At 51.7% G+C, this 23,592-nt stretch overlaps 1 protein-coding gene across 2 annotated transcripts; it reads left to right on the top strand.

Annotated features, from left to right (window-relative positions):
- On the top strand, positions 1–20,721 carry LOC133348922 (uncharacterized). 2 transcript variants are annotated; one of them, XM_061562052.1, is made up of 5 exons: positions 1–119; positions 5,167–5,225; positions 13,366–13,413; positions 14,532–15,568; positions 17,129–20,721. In XM_061562052.1, the coding sequence occupies exons 1-5, from the start codon at positions 94–96 to the stop codon at positions 17,222–17,224; spliced, it is 1,266 nt and encodes a 421-aa protein (XP_061418036.1). In that variant the 5' UTR covers positions 1–93; the 3' UTR covers positions 17,225–20,721. The 2 variants fall into 2 exon arrangements, with proteins under 2 accessions (XP_061418036.1, XP_061418026.1); XM_061562042.1 differs by having other exon boundaries at positions 14,532–15,628; positions 17,129–20,720.
- The last annotated feature ends 2,871 nt before the right edge of the window (positions 20,722–23,592 follow it).

The raw sequence follows: 23,592 nt of genomic DNA, 5'->3' as shown, positions 1-23,592 counted from the left end.
GGCGAGACAGAGCCACAGGTGTATAGTCACCTATGCTTCCTGAATCTCGGAGACTCAACTGGCGGAGGGAACACCTTCTCTCGACTTCAGACAATGCGCCTACATCCCAAGGCGGCCAGGTAAGGAGAAAGAGCGGGGAGCGGCTGGGGAGGAGAGGTGGAGAGGGTGGGGAAGTCGGTGATTGTAGGGTACGAAGGCGATTTGGGAGAGATACAAACAGAAGAGGGAGAACGCGGACAGCGAGACTCAGAGCCGCAGTCAGGGGCAAGAAAACAGAGGCTCGGGTTGAGAAAGAGACGCAAGCACAGAGACGGAGAGATGCAAGAGACACGCATATTAATGAGTGATACCGACCTGTCAAACGTGCCGCTGGTTTCGGATAGACGAAGCGTCTGTGTAAGTACAAGGGAGTAGCGATCTACATTCCAGCAGAGACCGGGTGGCAGAGGGGTCGTGGAGACGCGGCGCGTGGGGTGGAGGCAGCGCGGTGCTTGAACCGCGCGGCGTTGACGAGGCGGCGTGGGGAGCGCCGCGCAGCGAGCCCGCGATCACTCCGCTCCGTGGCGGGGAGGAGGCGTTTGATAGGCGAGGAATGCGAATCCAGTTCCTGTCCAGGCTGTGTGATCCTGGGCGTGACGAGGCCGTTGCTTTCAACTTGAATTGTTGTCAACTCCGTGAACCCTCGTGTAGCGCTTATTTCTCGACCGTCAATGTGTCCTTCACGCTTTGTTCTGAAAAAGGAGCACTGCCCGAACCACCGGCCTTCCTTTTACTTAACACTTAGGTTTGTGCGCCCGACACAGCCAAACAAATTGTCGCGTGTCTAGGCGGTCAAGGAAGTCCTCTTTGAGCGACTTTCATTGTCTCGAGGCACCACTGACTAAACGTGTGGCTCGTGAGAGCCATGTAGCATTCACAGGCGACTATTGCGCAGTTCAGTGACTGCCTGCACATGATGAGTGGTTATGGGTGGCACTCATCTGCAGCTGATGCCACCCCCCCACCCCCACCGGGCTTATGGGGTCAATTTCTCATTCTCATTTGCAGGGTTTAGCCTTCCCAAACACGTTAAACCGACGCTCGTGTTGCCCGGGTATCCAACAGCGTGACAATTGTTATCGTCAACTCACTCGCCCGTGAGCGGGTGGGTGAGCGGGTGAGTGAGCGGGTGGGTGAGCGGGTGAGTGAGCGGGTGGGTAAGCGGGTGGGTGAGCGGGTGGGTAAGCGGGTGGGTGAGCGGGTGAGTAAATCTCACAATCAGATGCGATGTTTGTCTTGGGGGTGGAAACGTCGTGTCTAACCACTCATTATGCGGATCTGCTCATTGATCATCGCATGGCTTCACCCAAACAATCTATTATGAATCAAGGCAGTCATATTCTATGGTTCTTTCGGTAAAGGGCTCTGTTCTAGGTCCCCTGCTCTTCACAGCCTACACTTCCCCGATCGGCCGACTCATTGCAAGCTTCGGTGTTAAGCATCACTCATACGCGGATGACACGATTCTATTCACCGCCATCGATTCTAGCAATGCATCTGGATTCGAGAGGCTCTCGGAATGTACCACCGCCGTGCAACAATGGTTCACTGCACACAACCTAGCCCTTAATCCGAAAAAGTCAGTGGCCATCATGTTAGGTACCAAGCAACGTCTCAATTCAGCAGCACTCCCCACACACATACACATCTTCGGTCATAGCATCAAGTTCACCAACCACTTCAGCTACCTCGGTGTCATCCTAGATTCAACTTTATCCTTCGACCGTCAAACCAACCATATCATCAGCTCATGTAACTTTCACCTGAAGGCTCTTAGACACATACGTCCTCTCATCTCTACTGAAATTGCCAACACTTTGGCATGTTGCATAGTTGGGTCTCGCCTTGACTATTGTAACTCCGTCCTTGTCCGGACCTCCGCTGGCAACCTAAGGAAGCTTCAAAGACTACAAAATAACCTAGCACGCGTCGTCATTGCCCACACTCATCCCCGCCTCGACTCACTAGCTCGTCTCCGCGCTCTCAACTGGCTCCCCATTGCCAGTAGGGTCACATACAAGACCGCCTGCCTCTGCCACAATGCCTTCATATCCGCCTGCCCGCCGTATCTTTCTTCATTACTGACAACTTGCAGCTCAGCACACGGCAGATGCCTGCGCAGCGCGACTCACGACCTCCTCTCAATACCAAGATCCAGGATGGTCATGTCTACGCGCCGCTTCTCGGTGGCAGCCCCAACAGTCTGGAACGATATCCCTCTGCACATTCGCAGCATCACCTCAATCGCCTCCTTCAAGAGACACTTAAAAACTCACCTCTACAATCATGCTTTTGAGCGACTCTGAGCTTGGCTCCGCGCCTCTGAGTTGCGGCCACTACGTCTGCAAATTTGCGCGCGTTACAAATTGTACTATTATTATTATTATTAAAGTCACGTAGATAAAAAAAAAACAATAAATAAAATAATAATATTAAAAATGAAAATAAAGTGAATAAAAATACTAAAAATATCACGACGTTTCAATTGCAACACAAGCGGTCGTCATAATTTATATTATTTTATTGTTATTCATTTTTCTATCTACGCGACTATACCGAAAGAACCATAGAATATGAATTCTTGCAGTCACGAAAGTTTTAAGTCAAAATCAAGGCAATGTTAGAATTAATGTGTTTGTTATTTTAATATTGCCCTGTAACATACAGAGGCGGATTGGGTGTCTCGAGATACAGTGATCGACTCGGTCAAAGATTATCCAACAGGGTCCAATGAAATCACTACAGGACATCTCTTATCCCCCGCGGTGATACACGGGGGTCAATATCGGGGATCCTATTATCCGCGGGGTTATCTTTGATTTTCCTCCTTTTATCCGCGGGGTAAAACTTTGCAGATAACTGGCGCAGAATAGGAAGCGCGGATAACAGTCGTCGTGTACCGTTTTGAGCAAAATCAAGGTGGGTCTCCTCTGGATGGATTGGGCCTCACCACAGGAATGTGGAATTTCCATCACTAGCTCATTTAGAATAGGGGCACTTTCATGAATTTATTCCATGGAGCCCACATTTGTTGGAATGCGTAATGAGTCCACGCGAAACTAACTTCACTCAATTTGCAGCTGCATCACGTGAAACATCTTCACCAGTTGTGGTCAATCCGCTGCTGGATCCGCGCAGCACTTGCGAAGCAATCCAATTTCATTGCCGCTCCATCTCCTGGGTGTCGGTACTCTCCGTCATTGTCGCTCCGTCTCCTGGGTGTCGGTCCTCTCCGTCATTGCCGCTCCGCTGTTGTTCTTCCACTTGACCGTCGCCATCGCCGTCCTTTTGAGCCGCGACGCGTCCTTTGCCCAAGCCGCCGCTTGCGAATCACCGAGTGAATTCCTATGGCAGGGCCAGTTTATCCATCGTTAAACCAAAATAACCATTGTGGTTATTTTGTCGATCTCAGGCCGAGACATTGCGAGCGGAGCGTCGTGCACTGGCGCGCTCGGCCTTGACAACTGCGTTGTGATTCTGAACACGCGTGGCCATGCAGCCACTCAGCGGCCACAGCGCACGCGGTAAAGGCGCAGCCCTGCAACTGCTCGCCCATGCCACTGCTGCCAGAGGTGCCTCCTCCACTAGACCGGGCTCGACGGGATGTTGTGCCTCCTCCATCGCGTTGAGCAGACGTGCTGTAATAGGTGGACGTGCCCACACCTTCCCCCCACCACACGCGACCTGTCGATCAATCACTGTGGCTGGGTGGGCAGAGGCGGGAGGGGCGATTTGAAAAACTTGCTCCATCGTTTCAACTGCCGGGCCAGGAGATGGAATCGAATGCATACCCTCGCCTGATATTCAGGAGGTCGTGGATTCGACGCCGACCATGACACCTGCTGTATATTTGGAGTTTTAATTTCCCTCTCCCCGTGGTCGCGTGGATGTTTCCCTGGGTCCTCCGGCTTTTCCCTCCACATTTAGAAACAACATCACTCCTTCTGAGTATTTGGCTGCTATACATTTCCAAATGATCATCCACTTTGTTGAGCTATCGTTTGTGGCCAGGTCGCTTCTGAAAAATAGCTATGTAGCTCTGTGGGCCTTACCTGGTAAAATTAATATACTGAAATAGTTCAATAGAACGCATCGCCTCTGGATGGCAAGTCCAGCGCACTGCTAACCGCTACATCTGCTGTGGCAGCTGCTCCCTGCGTTCGTGGAGTCCTCGCCGAATCCCAAACCGCATCGCTCGCTCGCTCCGTAGAGCCACAGGGCTCCCAGGCATGTGGCAGTGACATGAAATACTTTCCAGTCATAATTTTATTTCATAACTACATTCACACGGCGAATGAATTTAACTTCAAAGAACATTCAGAATCATGGGAGAATAAATTAACAAGAGAGGGAGAGGCAGTCTTGAAAGTCGGACAGAAGTGGCGATGCCGATGAGCGGCACAGTGAGACAGGAGGAAGGAGTGAGTTTCAGACGGCAGCAACTGCGACAGGGTCTCTGTGTGAGTCTGTGGGTCTCTGTGTTAGTCTGTGGGTCTCTGTGTGAGTCTATGGGTCTCTATGCGAGTCTATGAATCTCTATGCGAGTCTATTAATCTCTATGTGAGTCTATTAATCTCTATGTGAGTCTATGAATCTCTATGTGAGTCTATGGGTCTCTGTGTGAGTCTATGGGTCTCTATGTGAGTCTATGGATCTCTATGTGAGTCTACGAGTCTCTATGTGAGTCTACGAGTCTCTGTGTGAGTAATTAATTGGGCATTAGTCTGTGGAGTGACTTCCAGACGATGGGAGCAGCGACAGAGAAGTGACGTTCACCTCGTTTGGTTCAAGAGACTCGGGGCTCGACGGGGAGGAGGCCTCGTGAGGCCAATCGGAGGTTGTCCCATCTTGACCATCATCGTCGTAGTCATCACGAGTGATCTATTTGTGAATACATTTTATTTACCGAGCTTCATGTAGTAACATCCCCGGACGGACGATAACCGTCACCACCTTGGGAGGCTGCTGCCACTCTCTGCGAGGTGGTCACGGCTCTAGCGGTGCAGATGGATCCACGCTCCCTGCCGTCGTGTCAGCTGTATCGGTCTAAGGAGCTTGTGAACAAACGAGCAAGCAGCCGTGTCAGCGTTGTCAGTCGCCGTTCTTCTGTTGTCCACGGTGGTGCAGACGGCAAGGCGCCGATTCCGCGCTGTGTGGCTGGAAGACTCAAGACACCGATGACGCAGGTGAGGTACAATCAATGCCCTTTGGAGTTGTGACGAAGGGGCAGCAACTCGCTCGTGCCGCTGCTGGCAAAAGGGCCTCCACTGGAGGGATCGCTCGCGAGCTCCCTCTAGCAGTCGACTCTCCCACGCCGGCCAGACGCGTTGCAAGAGGTGGCAGTAACAGCCACGCTTTTCCCCAGCGCACGTGACCTGCCGATAGCGCTAAATGTGGTGAAGTCACGTTGCTTGTAACAATAATAATTATCACTGTGAAGTGTTGTTGAAGACGCGTGGACAACGGGGTAAGGCACACGTATTTATTTATACAAAGGGCTTACAGTACTAGAGGGATGTATCGGCCCCCTCACCCGTACAACTGGGAATTCACCCCTAGCTAGCCTTCCTAGCTGAGTCCTCCGCTAACCGGCTAGGGGAGGCTGTCTGGCCCGACACTGGTTAGTCGGGCTACGGTACCCGGAATCCCAGAGGTCTGACTCTGGTTCCGGGACCACGCCACTGGCTCCAGCCTGCACTGCCCTTACAAGAGCGGCGTCCCAGGGGGAGTCCAGGGCCTATCTGGCTGGTCTTCTCTCTTCTCTTAACTACTCTAAGACTGAGCCCCGAGCTCTCTGGCTCAACCCTTTTTATACCCCGTTAGAGGATCGAAACCCCCCTCACGCCGTCCAGTACGGACGTCGTTGCGGGCACCACCCCGTGTGCTCACGGAGACCCCGCCCACTGTGTCTGTTTTCCATTAGCCCCTATGTAAACAGCCCTACACAAACAGACCCTCTGTAACAGCCCTACATCACCCCCCCCTGTACAGCTCGCAGCCGTCCCGGCTGCAACAACTTTCAATAAAGGTTATTCAACCCCTGGATCCCCGCGTGTGCCTTAAAAAAACGTTTTGAACGCTAACTTGAAGGAACCAACAGTAACAACAACAACAACGACAATGACAACAACAAAACCCTCAACCCTGAAAGGGAACAATCCGACGCACCCCCCCCCCCCCGAATAAATACGGATACCGTAAGAACGAGCTATATACAATATGTAGCGAAGCCACAATGCACACCAATGGGCAGGGGACACCCCCCCCCCCCACACAACACACAATGAACACAACATATATATACAAATCTTGCGGTTCCTCAACAGTCTGCGCATTTTTGCGTGTGTCCTTGCGGTATCACAACAGTTTTCGCATTTTTGCGCGTGTCCTTGCGGCGGGCCCCTCACACGGGGGAACCCCGGGTGGCGGACCGTCAGGTGGCAATCGTCCGTCCGGGAGCGGGGTCTCCTCTGATGCCTCGTGACTGTTGGTATCCCCAGAAGGGGTGGTCGGGCGTGAGCCCGTCAGTCTCGATGCACCTGGAGGTGGCACGGCCGGCAAGGCATTAGGTGAGCGCGGTGGGGACGGACCTAGTGAGTCGGTCGACCCCCCACACGTCTGGCCACGCATGTGTGAAGTGGGTTTGTGTGCCGCGACGAAAGGTTTCAACCGAGAGGGGTGCACGAACCATCGCCGCTTCCCCCAACGAATGCGCACGCACTGTGGTCGCAGGACCTCGACCACTTCCACAGGCCCCCGCCACGGTCGCGCCAGCTTTGGGGAGGTAGCCAGGGGTACTTGGGGACAGTGCAACCATGCCCTGTCCCCCGGTTTCCACTGTATGACATGCGCTCGACCCAACCTGAGGCGCTCGTTCGCCTTTTGACGGAGGTCCGAGTTTAACCTCGCAGCATCCCGTGCCTCTGTTAACTTAGCCAAATTAAATTTGACGTGGTCAGCCAATTTTGTTTTACCTTGCTGGTCGGGGATCTGCAGCTGGGCGCGAACAGGCGGGTCGGGTTCGCGACCGTACATAAGGTAAAAGGGGGAAAACCCCGTAGCCGCATGGGGTGCCATCCGATATGCCGCCAAGACCCCCTGAATATGCAGGTCCCAATCAGTCTGGGAATCTGAGACCTGCTGTGCCATCATTGACGAAATGGTGCGATGCAGGCGCTCGACCATTCCGTCAGTCTGTGGGTGATACGGGGAGGTCCGAATTTTCTTTGTGCCTAAGAGGTCACAGACTTGTTTAAGTAATTTGCTGGAAAAATTTTTACCCTGGTCGGTCAGCAGCCGTTCCGGGGCACCTTTGTCCAGGACGTATCCCTGAACAAAGGCGTCCACGATGGCTGCTGCCGACTGGTTGGCAAGGGGCCAGGCCATGGGCCAGCGCGTAAAATACTCGACACCTGTCAGCAAATACTTATTGCCCCTGGGGGTGGCGGGAAATGGGCCCAAGATGTCCAGTGCGACCAGCTCATTTATCCTGGACACCTTGATCGATTGTAAAGGCGGGTTAGACTCCCGCGCCGGCGGTTTCCGCTGCGCACACCGCGGGCATGAACTCAGAAGATCCCCCACATCCTTTGTCATACCAGGCCAAAAAAAATCTAGCTGTATTAGTGCGAGGGTCTTTAGAGTCCCCAGATGTAACAGGCGCTCATGCGCGGCCCACACCACTTTGCCTCGCAACTCCGAAGGGACGACCAGCCGATGTCGCTGTGATTTTGCGTCCCAGTGCATGAGCAGACCCTGTACCATTTCCCATGCACCCGAATCACCTTTCACCCGGCCAGCACCCCCGACGCGACGACGCCACCCGAGGAGGGAGGTGTCCTCCATTTGGAGGCGCCCCCACTCAGTGACGGGCAACCCCAACAGGGAATCCCTTCCCTGTTGTTCGATAGAATTATCAGCCAGTGGCTCGTCATCGTCGGTGGCTGCCAGGATCGGGACCGATGCGTCCCCTGAAGGTCTGCAACGTCCCGACCCCAGGAGGCATGCACATTCCGAGGCGGTTGGCATGCGTGACAGAGCGTCCGCGTTGGTATGGCGAACGCCCTTACGGTAAGTGGTCTCAAAATCAAAATCCTGGAGAACCTCCAACCATCGAGACAACTGTCCCGATGGTTGTTGAACTCGCAGGGCATACTGTAGTGCCGCATGATCTGTGCGGACGGTGAAATGCCGACCGTACAGATATGGGCGGTATTGTTGGATGAAAAAAACAATTGCCAACAGTTCTCTACGGGTAACACAATATCTCTGCTCCGCAGGAGACAACACCCGACTACCGTATGCGACCACCCGTTCAACGCCATCAACCACCTGGGAAAGCACACCCCCAATACCCGTGTTGCTCGCATCGGTGTCGAGCAAAAAGGGTTTCGAAAAATCAGGGTAGATCAAGGGAGGGGCTTTCACCAGGGCGTCCCGAAGGGAGCGGAACGCAGCCTCCTCCTCTTGACCCCAGTGGAAACGAACCCCTTTAGATGTTAGAGCGTGCAGGGGTTTTGCAATTGTTGCAAAATCAGCAACAAACCGTCGATAATACGACGCGAACCCAATAAAACTCCTGACCTCTCCCACTGTAGTGGGAGTCGGCCAGGAGCTGACACACTGCGTTTTGGCGGGATCGGTAGCAATACCCGAGCGTCCCACGATGTGCCCCAAATAACGCACCGAATCACGCAACAAATGGCATTTTTGGGGCTTAAATTTCAAATTAGCAGCCCGCATCTTTAGGAAAACTGCCCGCAACCTCTGGAGATGGTCATCAAAAGTTTTACTAAAGACGATAACGTCATCCAAATAAATGAGGCACGACTCCCATTGCAGTCCAGCCAAAACCAATTCCATCAAACGCTGGAAAGTTGCCGGCGCTGAGTGCAAGCCCATCGGCAACCTGTTGAATTGAAACAAGCCGTGCGGTGTACGAAAAGCAGTTTTAGGCTTAGACTCATCATCCAGAGGAAGCTGCCAGAATCCCGAAAGTAAATCGAGTGTGGAAAAGAATCGCGCTCCCGCCAAAGCGTCAAGCGATTCATCCATCCGAGGGAGCGGGTATGCGTCGGCAACCGAAATTTTATTAAGACGCCGGAAGTCAACGCAAAACCGCAACGAACCGTCCTGCTTTTTAACCAGGACGATCGGCGCTCCCCAAGGGCTGGTGGAAGGAGAAATGATGTCCGCGGCTAACATGTCATCAACAGCCGATTTGACATGTTCCTTTTCGGCGGGACTCAACCGAAACGGATTTTGGCGAATTGGCGCGCTGTCACCCGTGTCAATATGGTGACGCAGCAAGTGAGTGCAGCCCAAATCATATTTATCTCGACTAAAAACGTCGGAAAATTCTCGCAATAGCGTTTTAAGTTGTTGACGCTCTGAATCGGACAGGTCCGTCGATCCCGCACAAAGCGCCTCGAGCCACCCTTCATCGCTGTCCGAACGTGGTCGCGACGCAGGGACAGTGTTGACGGAATTTACGGCGGGCTCCTCACACGGCACCGGCGTTGCGTGAGCAAGCACGGTCCCCTGTGGGAGCACCACCGTCTGCGAGCCCACGTTTAGGACCGCGATGAAGGGTTCACTATCCCCTCTCACTATGGTCTGGGCCGGTAGTAAATCAGGTCCACTAACCCCGGCCCTAGACGGTCCCAACAGTACCCCTTGCGCCCCGGCACCCTTAACGAGGGGCCGCCGAAGCTTCAAGGGCACCAACATTTGCGTTCCCGGAGGAACGCGTACCGTTCTCTCCACGAACGCCGGCACCGTCGCGAACGCCGTCCGAGTCGCAACTGGTGATGGCAGGAACGCCATGCGTCTGCCCGATGGAAGCTCTATGCACCCCTGGTCGATCAAAATTACAATCGGCATTTTGGCCAGGAAGTCCGTCCCCAGCAGGCACGGAACCGCCAGCGAGGACGAAACAAAAATCGGCCCAGACAATTTAATTTCCCCAATACAAATTTGGGCACGAATTTGTCCGATGATGCCAAGTGAGCCCCCGTTAGCCGCATAGAATGGTACGTTAACAGGCATCAAAGGACGGCTCCGGACAGGGAGAATATTGTAAATTAATTCCGAAATAATAGTCGCCGATGCCCCCGTATCGACCAGGATGCGCACTTCCACCCCGTCGATATATCCTACAACGGCCGACGACCCCGACGATGCGGCAACCACACGATCGGCCAGCACGGACCACTGGCCGGGTTCGATATGGGTACCCGGAGTGGTGCGTGATGGTGCGATGGTGCGTGATACCGGCCCCCCTCTCGTCGCGGTGTTTGAGTGCGTGACGGGTGTGTGTGTGGGCCAAACGTGTGGGGTGCCGCGACTCGCCGGTTTTTGACGGTGGAGCTTGGGATGAGGCCCGTCGTCCCGGTGAGGTGTCGTCCCGCGCTGACGAGGAGAGCGGCACCCCGAGGCGACGTGGCCCCGGACGCCGCAGTTATAACACCGCGGGAGCGATGTCGGAGGTGACGAGTGGTCGGAACGGCCTGACCCGTCCTGGCCCGGCCGTGCACTCGTCGCCTGTTGCCGTCGGTGGTCGACGGCGTAGAGTTCCTCCGTCGGAAGGGTGGCTGCAGCCACCGCACGCCCCGCCGATGCCCTGCTGGCTTTGCGTCGAAGCGACAGGAGGTTTGCGTGGAGGAGCCGCGCCGCCTGGAGCGATGTCATTTCCGCGTCCTCCTGTGCGACGACAGCGATGTCTAGATCGTCGGCCAGGAGGAGTATCTTCTCCGTTACCATAGCGTCGATGCCGTCGTCATCCATCCGGGGGAAGGCCGACTTGGCCATCGCCAGGAGGCTCGTTCGGTACGCTAGGGGCGACTCCTTCTCTCCCCGCTTGCGGTCGTAGAACTCTTGTCTGCATTCCGCCGACGGTCCGTAGACCCCTCCCAGCAGCTGCAGCGCCATCGGTAACGTGGAGCGCCTTTCCTTGGGTGCCGATGTTAGGGCGGCAAGCGCGTCGCCGTCCAGGAGCGCCGGCAGGGCGCTGAGAGCTTCTTCGTCCGTCCATTTAGCCATCTCCTGGTGGGCGAGGAAGCGTCTTTGAAAGCCGCTCCAGTCGCCCTCTGCGCCCACGAATTCTTTAAGCGGGGGCAGCCTTTGGTGTAGCGCAGCGGCTGCCGTGGAGTCCCGTGGACTGCTGCCTCCCCGACTCGGCTGCGTCTCGGCGCGAATGGCAGATGGCATCGCCTGTCGCAGCTTTGATGACGCGCCCTCCTCCGTCGTTGATGCAGCAGCCCCAGCGCGGCCGATGTCGGACCCCAGGTTGAGGTTGGCCACGCCCCTAGCGGTCGCTGCGTCGATGGCGGGAATTTCAAAATTTAAATCTTCAGAAATGGCGGGAAGACGCTCCACACGCCGGTTCCTCTCGCCCCGCGGTGGACCACCAGCCGCCAGCCGTGTGATGTCCCCCAGCGCAGCGGCAGCGGCGTAGAGCAGTTCCGCCAGCCTCTCATGAGCCAGCCTCAGGTCGTCTCCCCGCTGCTCCTCTTCATGGCGATGCTCCGGTAAGCCCGCATCCGGCCCCGGCTGCACGTCGTCTAGTAGAGCCATCTCGGGCTCGGCAATTTCGGCGGCGTCCTCCGCCCGCTGTTCCCTGGCTCGAGCTGTTTGGCGCGTGTCCATGTTTTTGGTACTTCTGACGCCAGATGAAGTGTTGTTGAAGACGCGTGGACAACGGGGTAAGGCACACGTATTTATTTATACAAAGGGCTTACAGTACTAGAGGGATGTATCGGCCCCCTCACCCGTACAACTGGGAATTCACCCCTAGCTAGCCTTCCTAGCTGAGTCCTCCGCTAACGGGCTAGGGGAGGCTGTCTGGCCCGACACTGGTTAGTCGGGCTACGGTACCCGGAATCCCAGAGGTCTGACTCTGGTTCCGGGACCACGCCACTGGCTCCAGCCTGCACTGCCCTTACAAGGGCGGCGTCCCAGGGGGAGTCCAGGGCCTATCTGGCTGGTCTTCTCTCTTCTCTTAACTACTCTAAGACTGAGCCCCGAGCTCTCTGGCTCAACCCTTTTTATACCCCGTTAGAGGATCGAAACCCCCCTCACGCCGTCCAGTACGGACGTCGTTGCGGGCACCACCCCGTGTGCTCACGGAGACCCCGCCCACTGTGTCTGTTTTCCATTAGCCCCTATGTAAACAGCCCTACACAAACAGACCCTCTGTAACAGCCCTACAACTGTATTCTACATACAGCGTCGTATCTCAAAACACTGAATACCGCAAACCACATGAACGTAAAAGTACGTCGTGAGTCACGCCACGGAGACACAAAAGGAACGTGGCGCAGGGCACGGGGGAGCCGCGTGGGGCGACAGCCAATTGGTGCACACGGACAAACTGGCCAATGTTTCCGCGGGACGCAAACGGCCGCTCGCAAAACACAAAACGAAAATGGCAATAGTCAAGAATGACTTTCCAGAATAAATAAACACATTTTTTAACTACGGTCCGTGTTCTTTCTTGCGAATTGACGATGATGCGATGGCCGCCCTCGCCTTAGCAGATCGACTCACCACTGCGCAGGTGCGGTTCGACCGCCTGGCTGCCGCTTCACTTGATTGGTTTGTCTTACCTCCCCCGCACCTCCGATTATCACGTTTGGCTACGTACAGTGCAAAAGAAGTTCAACATACATACACACATAGACTCACACAGAGTCCGATAGATTCACACAGACCTATAGACTCACAAAGATATCCATTTATTTAGAACAGTTTTTTTATATTTAGTTGTTGTCCTTCCCCCGCACCTATGATTACCACGGTTGGTTATGTACGGTGCGAAAGAAGTTAAACATACAATGGTTGAGGGGGGGGGCGTGAGTTCCAAATCCTTTTCCAAGGTGGTTATTCAAAATCCAATGCCACCATTTAGTTCAACAGCCTTAACAGCCCCCCGCCAAGGTGGAAAGAGCACCGCAAACCAACGTCTCACACCGTCGCCTCTCCCTCCAAGCAAGCGGCTCGCAATCGCAAAGTTGCGAGTTCATAATAAACCCTGAGTTGGGAGGCATCGACTCAGCCCATCATCCCACTGGGGCCGACAAAGCAAGTCTGCAATGGCTGTTCCGTGGAATAACTGGCCTCACCATTGGAATGTGGAATTTTCACCACCGACACTTAGAGAAAGAGCAATGCGGATAACCCATTGGTCACATGCGCACTCAAACGACACCAAAGTAAATGGGAAGTGCAGAGAATTTATTCCGGCTGAGATGGCCCTGGAGAGGCTGTAGCTGGATTCAGGGCGAGCACCTGGCACGATGTGATTCTGTTGTTGTTGTCTTTGTGCAGGGATTGAACAGTGGAGTTGGCACTGTCGTAGTGAAAGAAGATCGCTGGGTAAGTGCTTTTCGTTTTGCGCGTCACTCGCAGAGATTTAAAACAGAGTGAGAGTCGATGGCGGATATGGCACGGCAACAGATATCATGCTCCACGAAAACTATTACAGCATTTTAAATTCGCAGGTTAGGCCCACTGAGCTATGTAGCTCCTTTTCAGAAGCAATCTGGCCACAAATGATAGCTCAATGAAGTGGGTTATCATGTGGAAATGTATAGCAGCCAAACACTCTAAACGCGTGTTTCTAAATGTGGAGGGAAAAACCGGAGGACCTGGAAAAAATCCACGTGACCACGGGGGAGAAGACGCAAACTCCAAATATATTATTATTTGGTTCTTTCGGTTAAGTCACGTCTAAAGATAAAATAATAAATTAAATTAAATAATAGCATACGACGTTTCGATTGCAACACAAGCAATCATCATCAGGTATAATGAAATAGCGACATAAAATCTAGCCAGAAAACTATAGACAGACATATCCAAATATATGACGGGCATCAGGGTCGGGATCGAACCCAGGAACTCCTGTATACCAGGCGAGGGAGTTAACATCTGGCCACCGCCCTCATACTGAAATTATCGTGATTAGTTTGTTGTCCCCCCCCCCACCTCCAATTACCGAGTTCACACGAGGTCACGATCAGCTATTAATGATTTATTCTCGGCTACCTGGGACTTGTTGTTAAGTCAGTATGAATCGACGAGGCTGGCCTACGCTGATACCTCTATGCCTATTCCTGATTTATCTGCTTACGATACTATTTCACCTTGTTACTCACGGTTAGAAGTATTCGGCGTCCTGTGGGTTTTCCTCGCTGCTCGTCAGTGCACCCGGAGTGCGAGGGGGCAACACTCTATCCCATACAGACGGAACAGGTGGAGTCCACATTTGTTGTTGCTGTACTGCCATCGCCTGGCGAGCCAGTATAGGGCTTCTCCTCGACTCTCCTGGGAAGGGAGTTTCACAAGATCTGTGTGATTCACCAACCCTCTTTGCCGCCTCCACACTGCTGTATCACAGGCCGCGTGCGTAGCCACCGCCGCCCGGCTAATTGTACTGCGCTCGATGCAAGCCAAATGTTGGTGATTTCTTCTTGTTTTGTGTTTGAATATAGGTAAGAAAGGTTTGCCGTTCGCGTGCGGAACGTACCTGCACGTGCAAGAGGTGCGATGCAGCCTCCTGACTAAGACCAGCGCTGGCCAGCGCAGTGGCCTGGCCAAGCAACCAGAAGCTTCCGGATGGAGCGAATGCTCTGATGTGCGGTTTGGCGACAGTAACGACTCTCCTGGCACGACTGAGCACGCCACCCCTGACTCGTCCCCCGAGGAGGACCAGTGCCGCCTTCCCACATCCAAGAACAAAGGAGTCAACATTGAGGATCTCGTCAACGTCAGATCATCAAAGGGACTTTCACCTGTGGCCCACCAGGTGTTGTCCCCTGACCTCCGGAGGACAAAGAGGCTCATCAACCTATCGCACCGAACCACTCCCACAGAGCAGGGCCCTAAACACGAGGACTTGACCCAGCCATCCAGCAGCCCCCCGCTCAGCCTGGAAGCCCTGGGACTGACATCGCTTCTCAAAGATGACAGCTTCCGTGGAGGCCACCGCGACGTGGCGGCGCTCAGGGTGACCGCGGGAGAGCTGATGAGGGCCAGCCACGTCGTGAAGGCCAGGAGCCAGGCCTGCAGCAGCGTGGCGATGGCAATCAACCTGGCTACGCTCACCGGTTGGGACAGGAGCTCCGGCGGGTCGCGGCCAGCCGAGGAGCGGCCCGGCAATGGCAGCCCTCGCCTCCCCCCGGCGCCCGTGCCTACGTTCCACCATCAGCCGCTTCACAGCAGAAACTCCACTCAGCAGCAATGCCGCAGCCTCCCAGACATCTCCTCCATAGCCTCTCCTCCGCACGAGCATGGCCCGCACCTGCGTCTACACGACGGCAAGGCGGCCGCACCCGGGGCCCCCGCCGGCCGTCGCGGGACACTCAAGTACGCGTCGAGAGGCGACGGTGGCCGAGCCGGCGGCCCCTCGGAGGAGAAGGCCGCGGAGGCGCTTAGGCACGCGCAGCCCTCCACTACGTGGAGGGAAACGCCCGCGGCGTGTTGGGGCAGGGAGGAGCGCGGCGGTGGCAACGGTGGGAACCAGCAGGTGGTGAGCGCTCCTGGCGAGGCTCCGTTTGCAGAGGGCCGCACGCAGGCCCAGGCAGCTGAGGTGACGGGCCAGTTCCAGCCAGAGAGGGGCTCGATGATGTCGCCGGATGTTGTGTTTTACTGTGTTCGTGACCTGTAAGCAGCCTTTGTCCAATTCCTGTGAGCTTTAGCATCACACTCCAAAATATATATTTAAGCAAAATTGGGTTGTAGATGGAACACCATTAAAAGCATGCTGATACACACTTGTGTAGACCTAGCTTCAAAGACAAATAAGTTCACAATTTTTCCTCCCGCAATTTTCATGATCAACCATGATCTATCCACTGTTGAATGAAAGCCTCAGCATAACACCCACTCACTCATCTGCTCGGTCACACACTTACCCACCCCACCCACTCACCCACTCACACAACTACCTGCCCATTTGCTGCTCACCCACCCACCATACCGCAGGTCACCTCACTTCTCTGTATGCTTCTTCCCTCGCACTGCTCCACTCTGGAGTTCCCTCCTCCCATTATCCCCCCCCCCCAAGCTCTTACAACAATAACCTCGCTCAATTACTCAACTCCTACTCAATTCTTACCAATTACAACCTCGGTAGTGCTGCTGGCTGCGGGACGTTTAAACACCCTTGGGCCTCGTGCTCACCAACTGTGTCCACATAAATCACAGTCTGGTTGTGGCGAGATGTTATCTCCTTCGACTGGTATGGAGGAGATGGTGGCTTTGTTCTCGAGCCTGATGCCTGCTATATCGGGAGTTTGCGTGTTCTCCCCGGAGTCGAAAGGATTTTTGTCTGTGTGTCCTCCCTGCACATCTAGAAACACGCGTGTAGAGTATTTGACTGCTATACATTTTCACGTGATGAGCCACTTCGTTGAGCTGTAATTTGTGGCCAGGTCACTTCAGGAAAAGAGCTACGTAGCTCGGTGGACCTTTCCCAGTAAAATAAAAAAATAGTTTAGTTTAGACTTTCTACTCTGTGATACTGATTTTATCTACCTCGGGGGTATGATGGGTAGAGTTGGCCCCTGGTTGGTATTGGAATTTGCACTGTTTTGATTGAGTGGATTGCTCCAAACAGAGTCATGCCGAGGCAGGCTTTACAATGCCGCGAGGCTTAACCGTGACCTGTGTTACAGCTGAGAGATCAACAGTGCAAGGGTTTGATTTGTGTTTCGGTGGAAATTTTAATTTCGCTAGAGTGTCGTCGGAAGTAGAAATAGGCCAAGTTGGCAAAAAATATACATTTTCTTTCACTAAATATTGACAGGGCCTGTGTCTTATTGAAACTCACGAGTTGGGTCCCTCATCTTCTGCCAGGCAGCGTGATCTTCCCCATCATTTCTCCCCGGTGCTATTTCAGAGATGGTTTGTTGTATTTGCTCTCGTTGCTGTGCACATTCCCACTCTGTGATAGAATAAAGTCTGAGACTGAGCAAGCCTTGATAAAAATGGTCTCTCGTGGCCAATGCTACTTGCTCGTGTCTCCAGCTGTTGCCTCTCAGCGAGTGACCCCCCCCCCCCCCGCCCCTTGTTGTCCCGTGTCTCCCAGGCCAAGCGACGTCCTCTCCAAATGCCGCTGGAGCTGCCTCCGGTGCTCCAGTGGCAGACAACCGGCTCTCTCGTCCACCTGCAACGGACGATTTGACCGCATGGGGAAGCCTCGCAGCCACGGGACACGGGGGTGCGGGGACGAACACCGAGTCGGTGCTCTGCCGCGTCGGTCACCTGACCGGCGCTCCGGTTAAACATCGGCATCTTTCACTCTCTCAGATTTGTTGAATTCCCGTAGCTGCAGAACACACAGGGGGTCAGAGGTGCCCAGCCTGCACTCCACGGATCACGGTTGGTCCGCAAGGCGGTGATACTGTGGTCCACGGAAACTCGTTGCAGATGATTTTATTTTTCTATTTAGTTTGTTGTCCTTTCCCCGCACCTCCGATTAGTATGGTTGGCTATGTACGGTGCGAAAGAAGTTCAGCGTACATGCATACATGCATTCTTTTCACAAAGCACCAGATTTATTTCTCCAGGAAAGACTGCGAACCACTGATCTAGGCCAAACATTCCACCCATTAACTTAATTTGTTTCCGCCTTGCAGTACCCCTGAACAATATCGCTGTGGGGCGATCATGTACAAGTTACACGTGACTGTAGTCGGATTACCAAGTGGAAGTAACTGTAACTCCTTATCATTATGAATGTGCAATCAAGATTACAATTTCCTTCGATGTATCGGTTAATTATGGTTGTATGATTATTATGTATTTACTTGAATATTTTTTACCCCCAAAAATGATTTAACGTGGTCAACGACCGTGTCTGCAGTGTGAATTAACGCGGGGACTGTGGCAAAATCAAATCATGACACACGGCCCACAGCCATCACGGGGCGCGGTCGTTACTTCGGCTGTTTAGACCGAATGCAAAAATTCCCTCGTTATTCACGAGGGACATGTTCCAGAGATGCTCGTGAACAACAAATTTCGGTAAAAAAGACCCAAAGAGTATGAATTCCTGCAGTCACGAAAGCTTTAAGTCAAAAGATAAAATAAATAAATAATGATTATCATCACTTTCTCGCTCATCACTTTATCTCATCACATTCTCTTGATCACTTTATCTCATTTTAGTCGTGGAGAGTTGCAGTTGCGATTCGCGGATATAAAATCGCGGATAGCAAGTTCGTGGCAGTGGTACACGAGCAGAATTAACGAATAACAAAAAAAATAACATGGGACCTTTTTAGCCAGTATTGAAGTCTAACACCGTTTTGAGACTAGGCTCCAAAGAAAGCTGTCTCTAGTGTGGACCAATCAGTTCCAAAGACATGCATATATTATCAGTGTTTTTTTTGCATTCTGACCACAAGTATTGTGGTTAATGCAGACATGATTCCTTGTAAAAGGTTTCAGTTTGGTATTTTAACATCTTAACACAACTGTTTTGTTGCCAGATAAAAGGGGAAAACCTATTCTCATATAAAAAATAAGAATAGGTTTTTCTTTGTCTGGCAATAAAATAAGAGTTGTTAAGACGTTCAAACACCAAATAGAAACCTTTTGCAAGGAATCAAGTCTGCATTAACCACACACAGTACTTGGGGTGAACATGCAAACAAATACGTGCTCTGATAATTATAGATGGCATTGTCTTTGAAACAGATTGGTCTACACCAGAGACAGCCTTCTTTAGGGCCTCATCTCGCTACCAGTGTCAGAGCATGTTTGTGTTTGCATGATCTGTGTGTGGTTAATGCAGACTCGATTCCTTGCAAAAGTTTTCTATTTGGTGTTTGAACGTCTTAACAACTCCTGTTTTATTGCCAGAAAGGTTAAAAGCTATTTTTACTTTTTCAACAAAAAAATGAGTTTAACACGTAGGCTTCCGCAACCAACATTGCCTCTGTTGTCCACGTGACAACTTATTGAATCCGGCTGTGTCGTCGGGTGGAGGAGGAGGTATACGACAAACATTGGCATTTTACTCGCACGGGGATCTGATGAAAAAAGTCAACTGTGAGTCGTAACAAATGAAACCCCACGCATTCGTCAACAACACCGCATGGCCTTACGCACAGGAAATGCATAACAGGCGACGTTTTGTGCAATCGCCCTTATTCCCAGCACACAGAGACACATTTCTACGCGCAATGAAGAAGGGTAATTGCCTGCAACGTCGCCTGTTATACATTTTACAGTGAGCGACTTCCGACACACGTCTAAGTAGAAGGCTTTTTATTTATTAAGAGCACACAGGGAGATACACTTCGTAACGCGGCTACACCCCAGCCCATCTCCGTCTTGCGCTACGCTGGCTGGTTGACGAGCGTAGCGGTAGCGATGGAGCTGGTCTTGCAAAAGAAAAACCACGTGGTCGGAGACCAACCGATGAGAACGGCAGTGACGTAACAGCCCCGAAGCTCTGGTTCGGTGCTCCTTATATCTGCTTGGCGTGGCCAAGCTCCACCTCTGGCTACGCCCCCTTTCTAGCACCTTCTAGACCCTTCGGGATGGTTTCCGGAGCTTCTCGACTGACTCCGCCCTTGACCTTTACCCCAGATACGCCCCTTCATCATAAGGCATTTTGTAATACAGCTATAACCGTAATTACCCTTACAGGCCAGCAGGTGCCACCCTGTCATTACACATGTATTTTTTTAAAGCACGTGTAACTTGTAATATGTAACACTCGGCTGCCGCTGTTGTCTGCTGGCGAAGCCACCCTTGGTATTTTAGAGCTGCGTCGCTCACGAGGCTTCGGCTGGGGAAATTTTCTTATTCTGACTGTTCATGCGTTGCTTTCAAGAAAGAGTTCAGGAATTTTTTTTTATAATCAAACAATTTTACTTACGTGTATCACAAACAGTTTGGATAATGATAATCGTCAACAAACGTGGAATGGTACGAGGCATTACTGTGTTTCTTCAGAAAAAGTCGTACATTAAATCAACACAGAATAACAAGATAATAAAAAAAATATAATCACAAGGTTATGATTGCCACTGAGAGAGACCCTTTACCGCGGTGTGTCATGTTTTATTGCGGTGTTCTTCGCTAACTTTCAAAGGAGGGGGGCCACTTTTGCCAATAAGGCACCACAGTGCAAGGGGCTGCCACACATTTTAAACCATTGTTTGGTTTGACAGCAGCACGATGACGATGATGGGGAGTGTTTGTGTATTGCCACGGGGGGCGCACTAAAGGACATCAGGGGCTGCCAGTGGCCCGTGGGCCTTGCAATGAAGAACACTGTCTATAGGGTGTGCAAATATCTCTCATCCAAGCAGCCTACAGGACTTCTTACGTGATTGACGTTGATCTGTCATATATTCGCAAATGTTGTTATTTAAATGTTTACATTTGGTATCTATTTGCAAATGGGGAATTTGTTCATATTCAACAGTTTTTTTTTAATTTTATGTTCAAAATACAGACTTTGCAATGCACTGTATTGTAAATATTGCCTCTCGATACATCACGACTCATTGCCTATGGTATGATATTTATTGCCACGTTTTATTCCTGTTTGTATAATTGCCACCTTTATATATTACAAATAAATGTAACATGTGCTTAAATAACTAAACATACATGTTAAATGTATATGTAGTGGAAAAGGATGACAAGTTACCATTCCGATTTAAAGCTTTCGTAACTGCAGGGATTCATCTTCTTGGTTCTTTCGGTAAAGTCACGTAGAAGGGAAATAATAAAATAAAATAAACATCATAAAATAATTCTCACGACGTTTCGGCCACAACGCAAGCAGCCGTCCTCAGTTGAAGAACAGGTCTGTCGGAAAGACAGCGTCTCAATGAAACACCACCAGGTTTGGGGCGTAAATTTAAGCTGGGGTGGAGGGGAAAGAGCGCCTTGACAAAATAATTTGCACCAACACTTATTTTACCTGGAATGGCACCTTCTACAAACAAAATGAGGGTACCGCTATAGGCTCCCCTTTGTCACCAGTGATAGCCAACATGTTCATGGAAAAGTTTGAATCAGACGCCATCCAGGCATCCACCCTGCGTCCTTCCCTGTGGAAGAGCTATGTGGATGACACTTTCGTCATTTGGCCACATGGCCTCCCAGCATTGAACCACTTCTTCGACCACATCAATTCCAGACACCCATCCATCAGATTCACCATGGAAGTGGAGAAAGATGGTAAACTACCATTCTTAGATATTCTGTTTGAGAGGAAACCTGACGGATCCTTGGGACATTCTGTTTACAGGAAAGCCACCCACACAGATTTCTACTTGAAACCCGATTCCCACCACCACCCATCTCAAAAGAATTATCTCATCAAAACGCTATACCACAGAGCTCATGGCATTTCTGACCAACACCACCTGGCCAGTGAATTAAGACATGTACATCGGGCCCTCAGGATGAACGGATACTCTGACCTCACCATCCGCCAAGCTGTTTCTCCCACCATACAGAAACAGCCACATGAAACTCCGATCAAAACTATCAAATTCTAAACAAACATAAGATTCAAGTCCGATTCAGTACAGTACATAAAATCCGTGACCTAATTCCATCTGTGAAAGATGTCATTCTTGACTTACAATACCCTGGAGTCTACAAACTGAGTTGCAGTTGTGGTGATTGCTACATTGGAGAAATGAAACGTCATATCTTTGATCGTGTCCGCGAGCACAAGTCAGATCTGAAACACGGCAAAACTGATTCTTCCGCCGTTGCCGATCATTGCTACAACGCTGTGGGCTCTCATGAAATTGTCTTTTCCGAGACTAAGGTGCTCTGCAAGCCTCCTGGCTACCATCAAAGGTTTGTACACGAAGCCATTCAGATATACAAACACAGACATAATTTCAACCGTGATGATGGGTACAAACTTAGTAATCATTGGAAAGATGTTATTAACCATGTAAAAAATATTTAACTACACATTTTTGGACCATCTTATCTGACAGGCACTATTTTACTTTACCGAGTGTTAACATCCCCAGTGTTTAACAGTACTCTCTTTATTGTCAGCCAACACTGGTATAAACATGGGCATTTTCGTTCTTTTCTATCATGTGTATCAACAGATGCTTGTACATATACATGTCCACGTACACTTGCATCCCGTACTCTCTTTTAGCCCCGCACCCCCCTCCCGATACGTTCCATTCATTGGCTACCACATTCTGATAAGCTCCCCGCCCCCTCTCCTTCCCCCTCAACTTGTATTTAAGGGCTTGCATCTTGAATCCCTGCCTCACTTGATGCAGCAAATCTGGATGTGACGGTCCCACCTGATGATGGAGACTTGTGTTGCCTCCGAAACGTCGTGATTTTTATTTTTAATTTTATTAATTTTAATTTCATTTTTTACCTACGTGACTTTACCGAAAGAACTAAGAGTATGAATCCTTGCAGTCACGAAAGCTTCAAATCTAGAATCTCGTCGACTGCCTGACGAACATGGTCCTTCTCTTTGAGGCTCAATCTATACGGGTTCTGGTGAATGGGGGCGGCGCTCTCCGTATCAATTCGGTGATGCAACAGGGACGTGCGGCCAATATCATATTCTTCTTTACTGAAAACGTCAGAAATGTATTTTAGAAGTGCGCGCAACTCTGCTCTCTGTGCATCAGACAAATCGGAGCTCTCGGAGCAGAGTGTGTTCATCCATGACTCGTCACACCTCTCTCCTTGCTCCACAGCCGCCGCGACACCAACATTCCCGCCATTTGTTTCATCGCAACACGTGGCAGACGCGTGAGCTAGAACAGTACCCGCGTGTTTTACAGAGGCGTCCAGACCAGCGTTCAAGACCTGAATGAAAGGTTCCTGGTTGCTTGCCACCAATGTCTGTGCTCCCACTAATGTAAGGCCCTGGACTGCCTTTTTCGAGGAGGCCAAGATAATCCCTCCCATTGTAGCTTCTCGATCGAGCTGCTTCCGCAGCCACAAAGGCACAAGCATCTAAGCACCAGGGGGGATTTTAACAGTTTCTCTCACCAGCGCTTGGACTGTGGCATTAGCCGTGCACAACCGAGTTGGGGAGGACAAAAATGCCATTCGGCGGTCCGATGGCAACTCGATGCACCCCTGATCCACCAGGATCGTATGCGGCATTCTCCCTAGAAAATTGGTTCCTAACAGACAGGGTACAGCCAAGGACTTTGAAACTAGCACCGGCCCTGTCATCTGGATGTCACCAATGCACACTCGCCGATATTTGGCCAATGATCCCCAAGGACCCACCATTGGCGGCAAAGCACGGAATTTCCACAGGGCTAAGGTTACACAATTTTGGCGGTAAAATATTACAAATAATTTCAGAGATAATGGTAGAGGATGCTCCGGTGTCAATGAGCACCCGCACCTCAACACTCTGTATGGTTCCAACGACTGCTGACGATCCCGCCGCCGCACCCACAATATGATGGCTCAGTGCTGACCATTGACCTGGACGCTGCGGCCACCCACCATCCGCCAAAACCCGACTCTCACGCTCCACAACCAGGCGAGAAGCAATAACACGAATTC

This window comes from Lethenteron reissneri, chromosome 4 (assembly GCF_015708825.2).
Source record: "Lethenteron reissneri isolate LAM-NWPU_2019-01 chromosome 4, ASM1570882v1, whole genome shotgun sequence".
In the NCBI taxonomy this organism is placed as follows: Eukaryota; Metazoa; Chordata; class Hyperoartia; order Petromyzontiformes; family Petromyzontidae; genus Lethenteron; species Lethenteron reissneri.
The sequence above is the reverse complement of the archived record's forward strand: the minus strand, read 5'-3'. Positions and strand labels throughout refer to the sequence as shown.

What these genes read in the sequence shown, in the direction of transcription:
- LOC133348922 (XM_061562042.1), top strand. Translation starts at nt 94, where the DNA reads ATGCGCCTACATCCCAAGGCGGCCAG. An exon ending in CTACATCCCAAGGCGGCCAG is followed by an intron (nt 120 to 5,166) that starts GTAAGGAGAAAG and finishes ACGGTGGTGCAG; the next exon opens with ACGGCAAGGCGCCGATTCCG. An exon ending in TCAAGACACCGATGACGCAG is followed by an intron (nt 5,226 to 13,365) that starts GTGAGGTACAAT and finishes GTCTTTGTGCAG; the next exon opens with GGATTGAACAGTGGAGTTGG.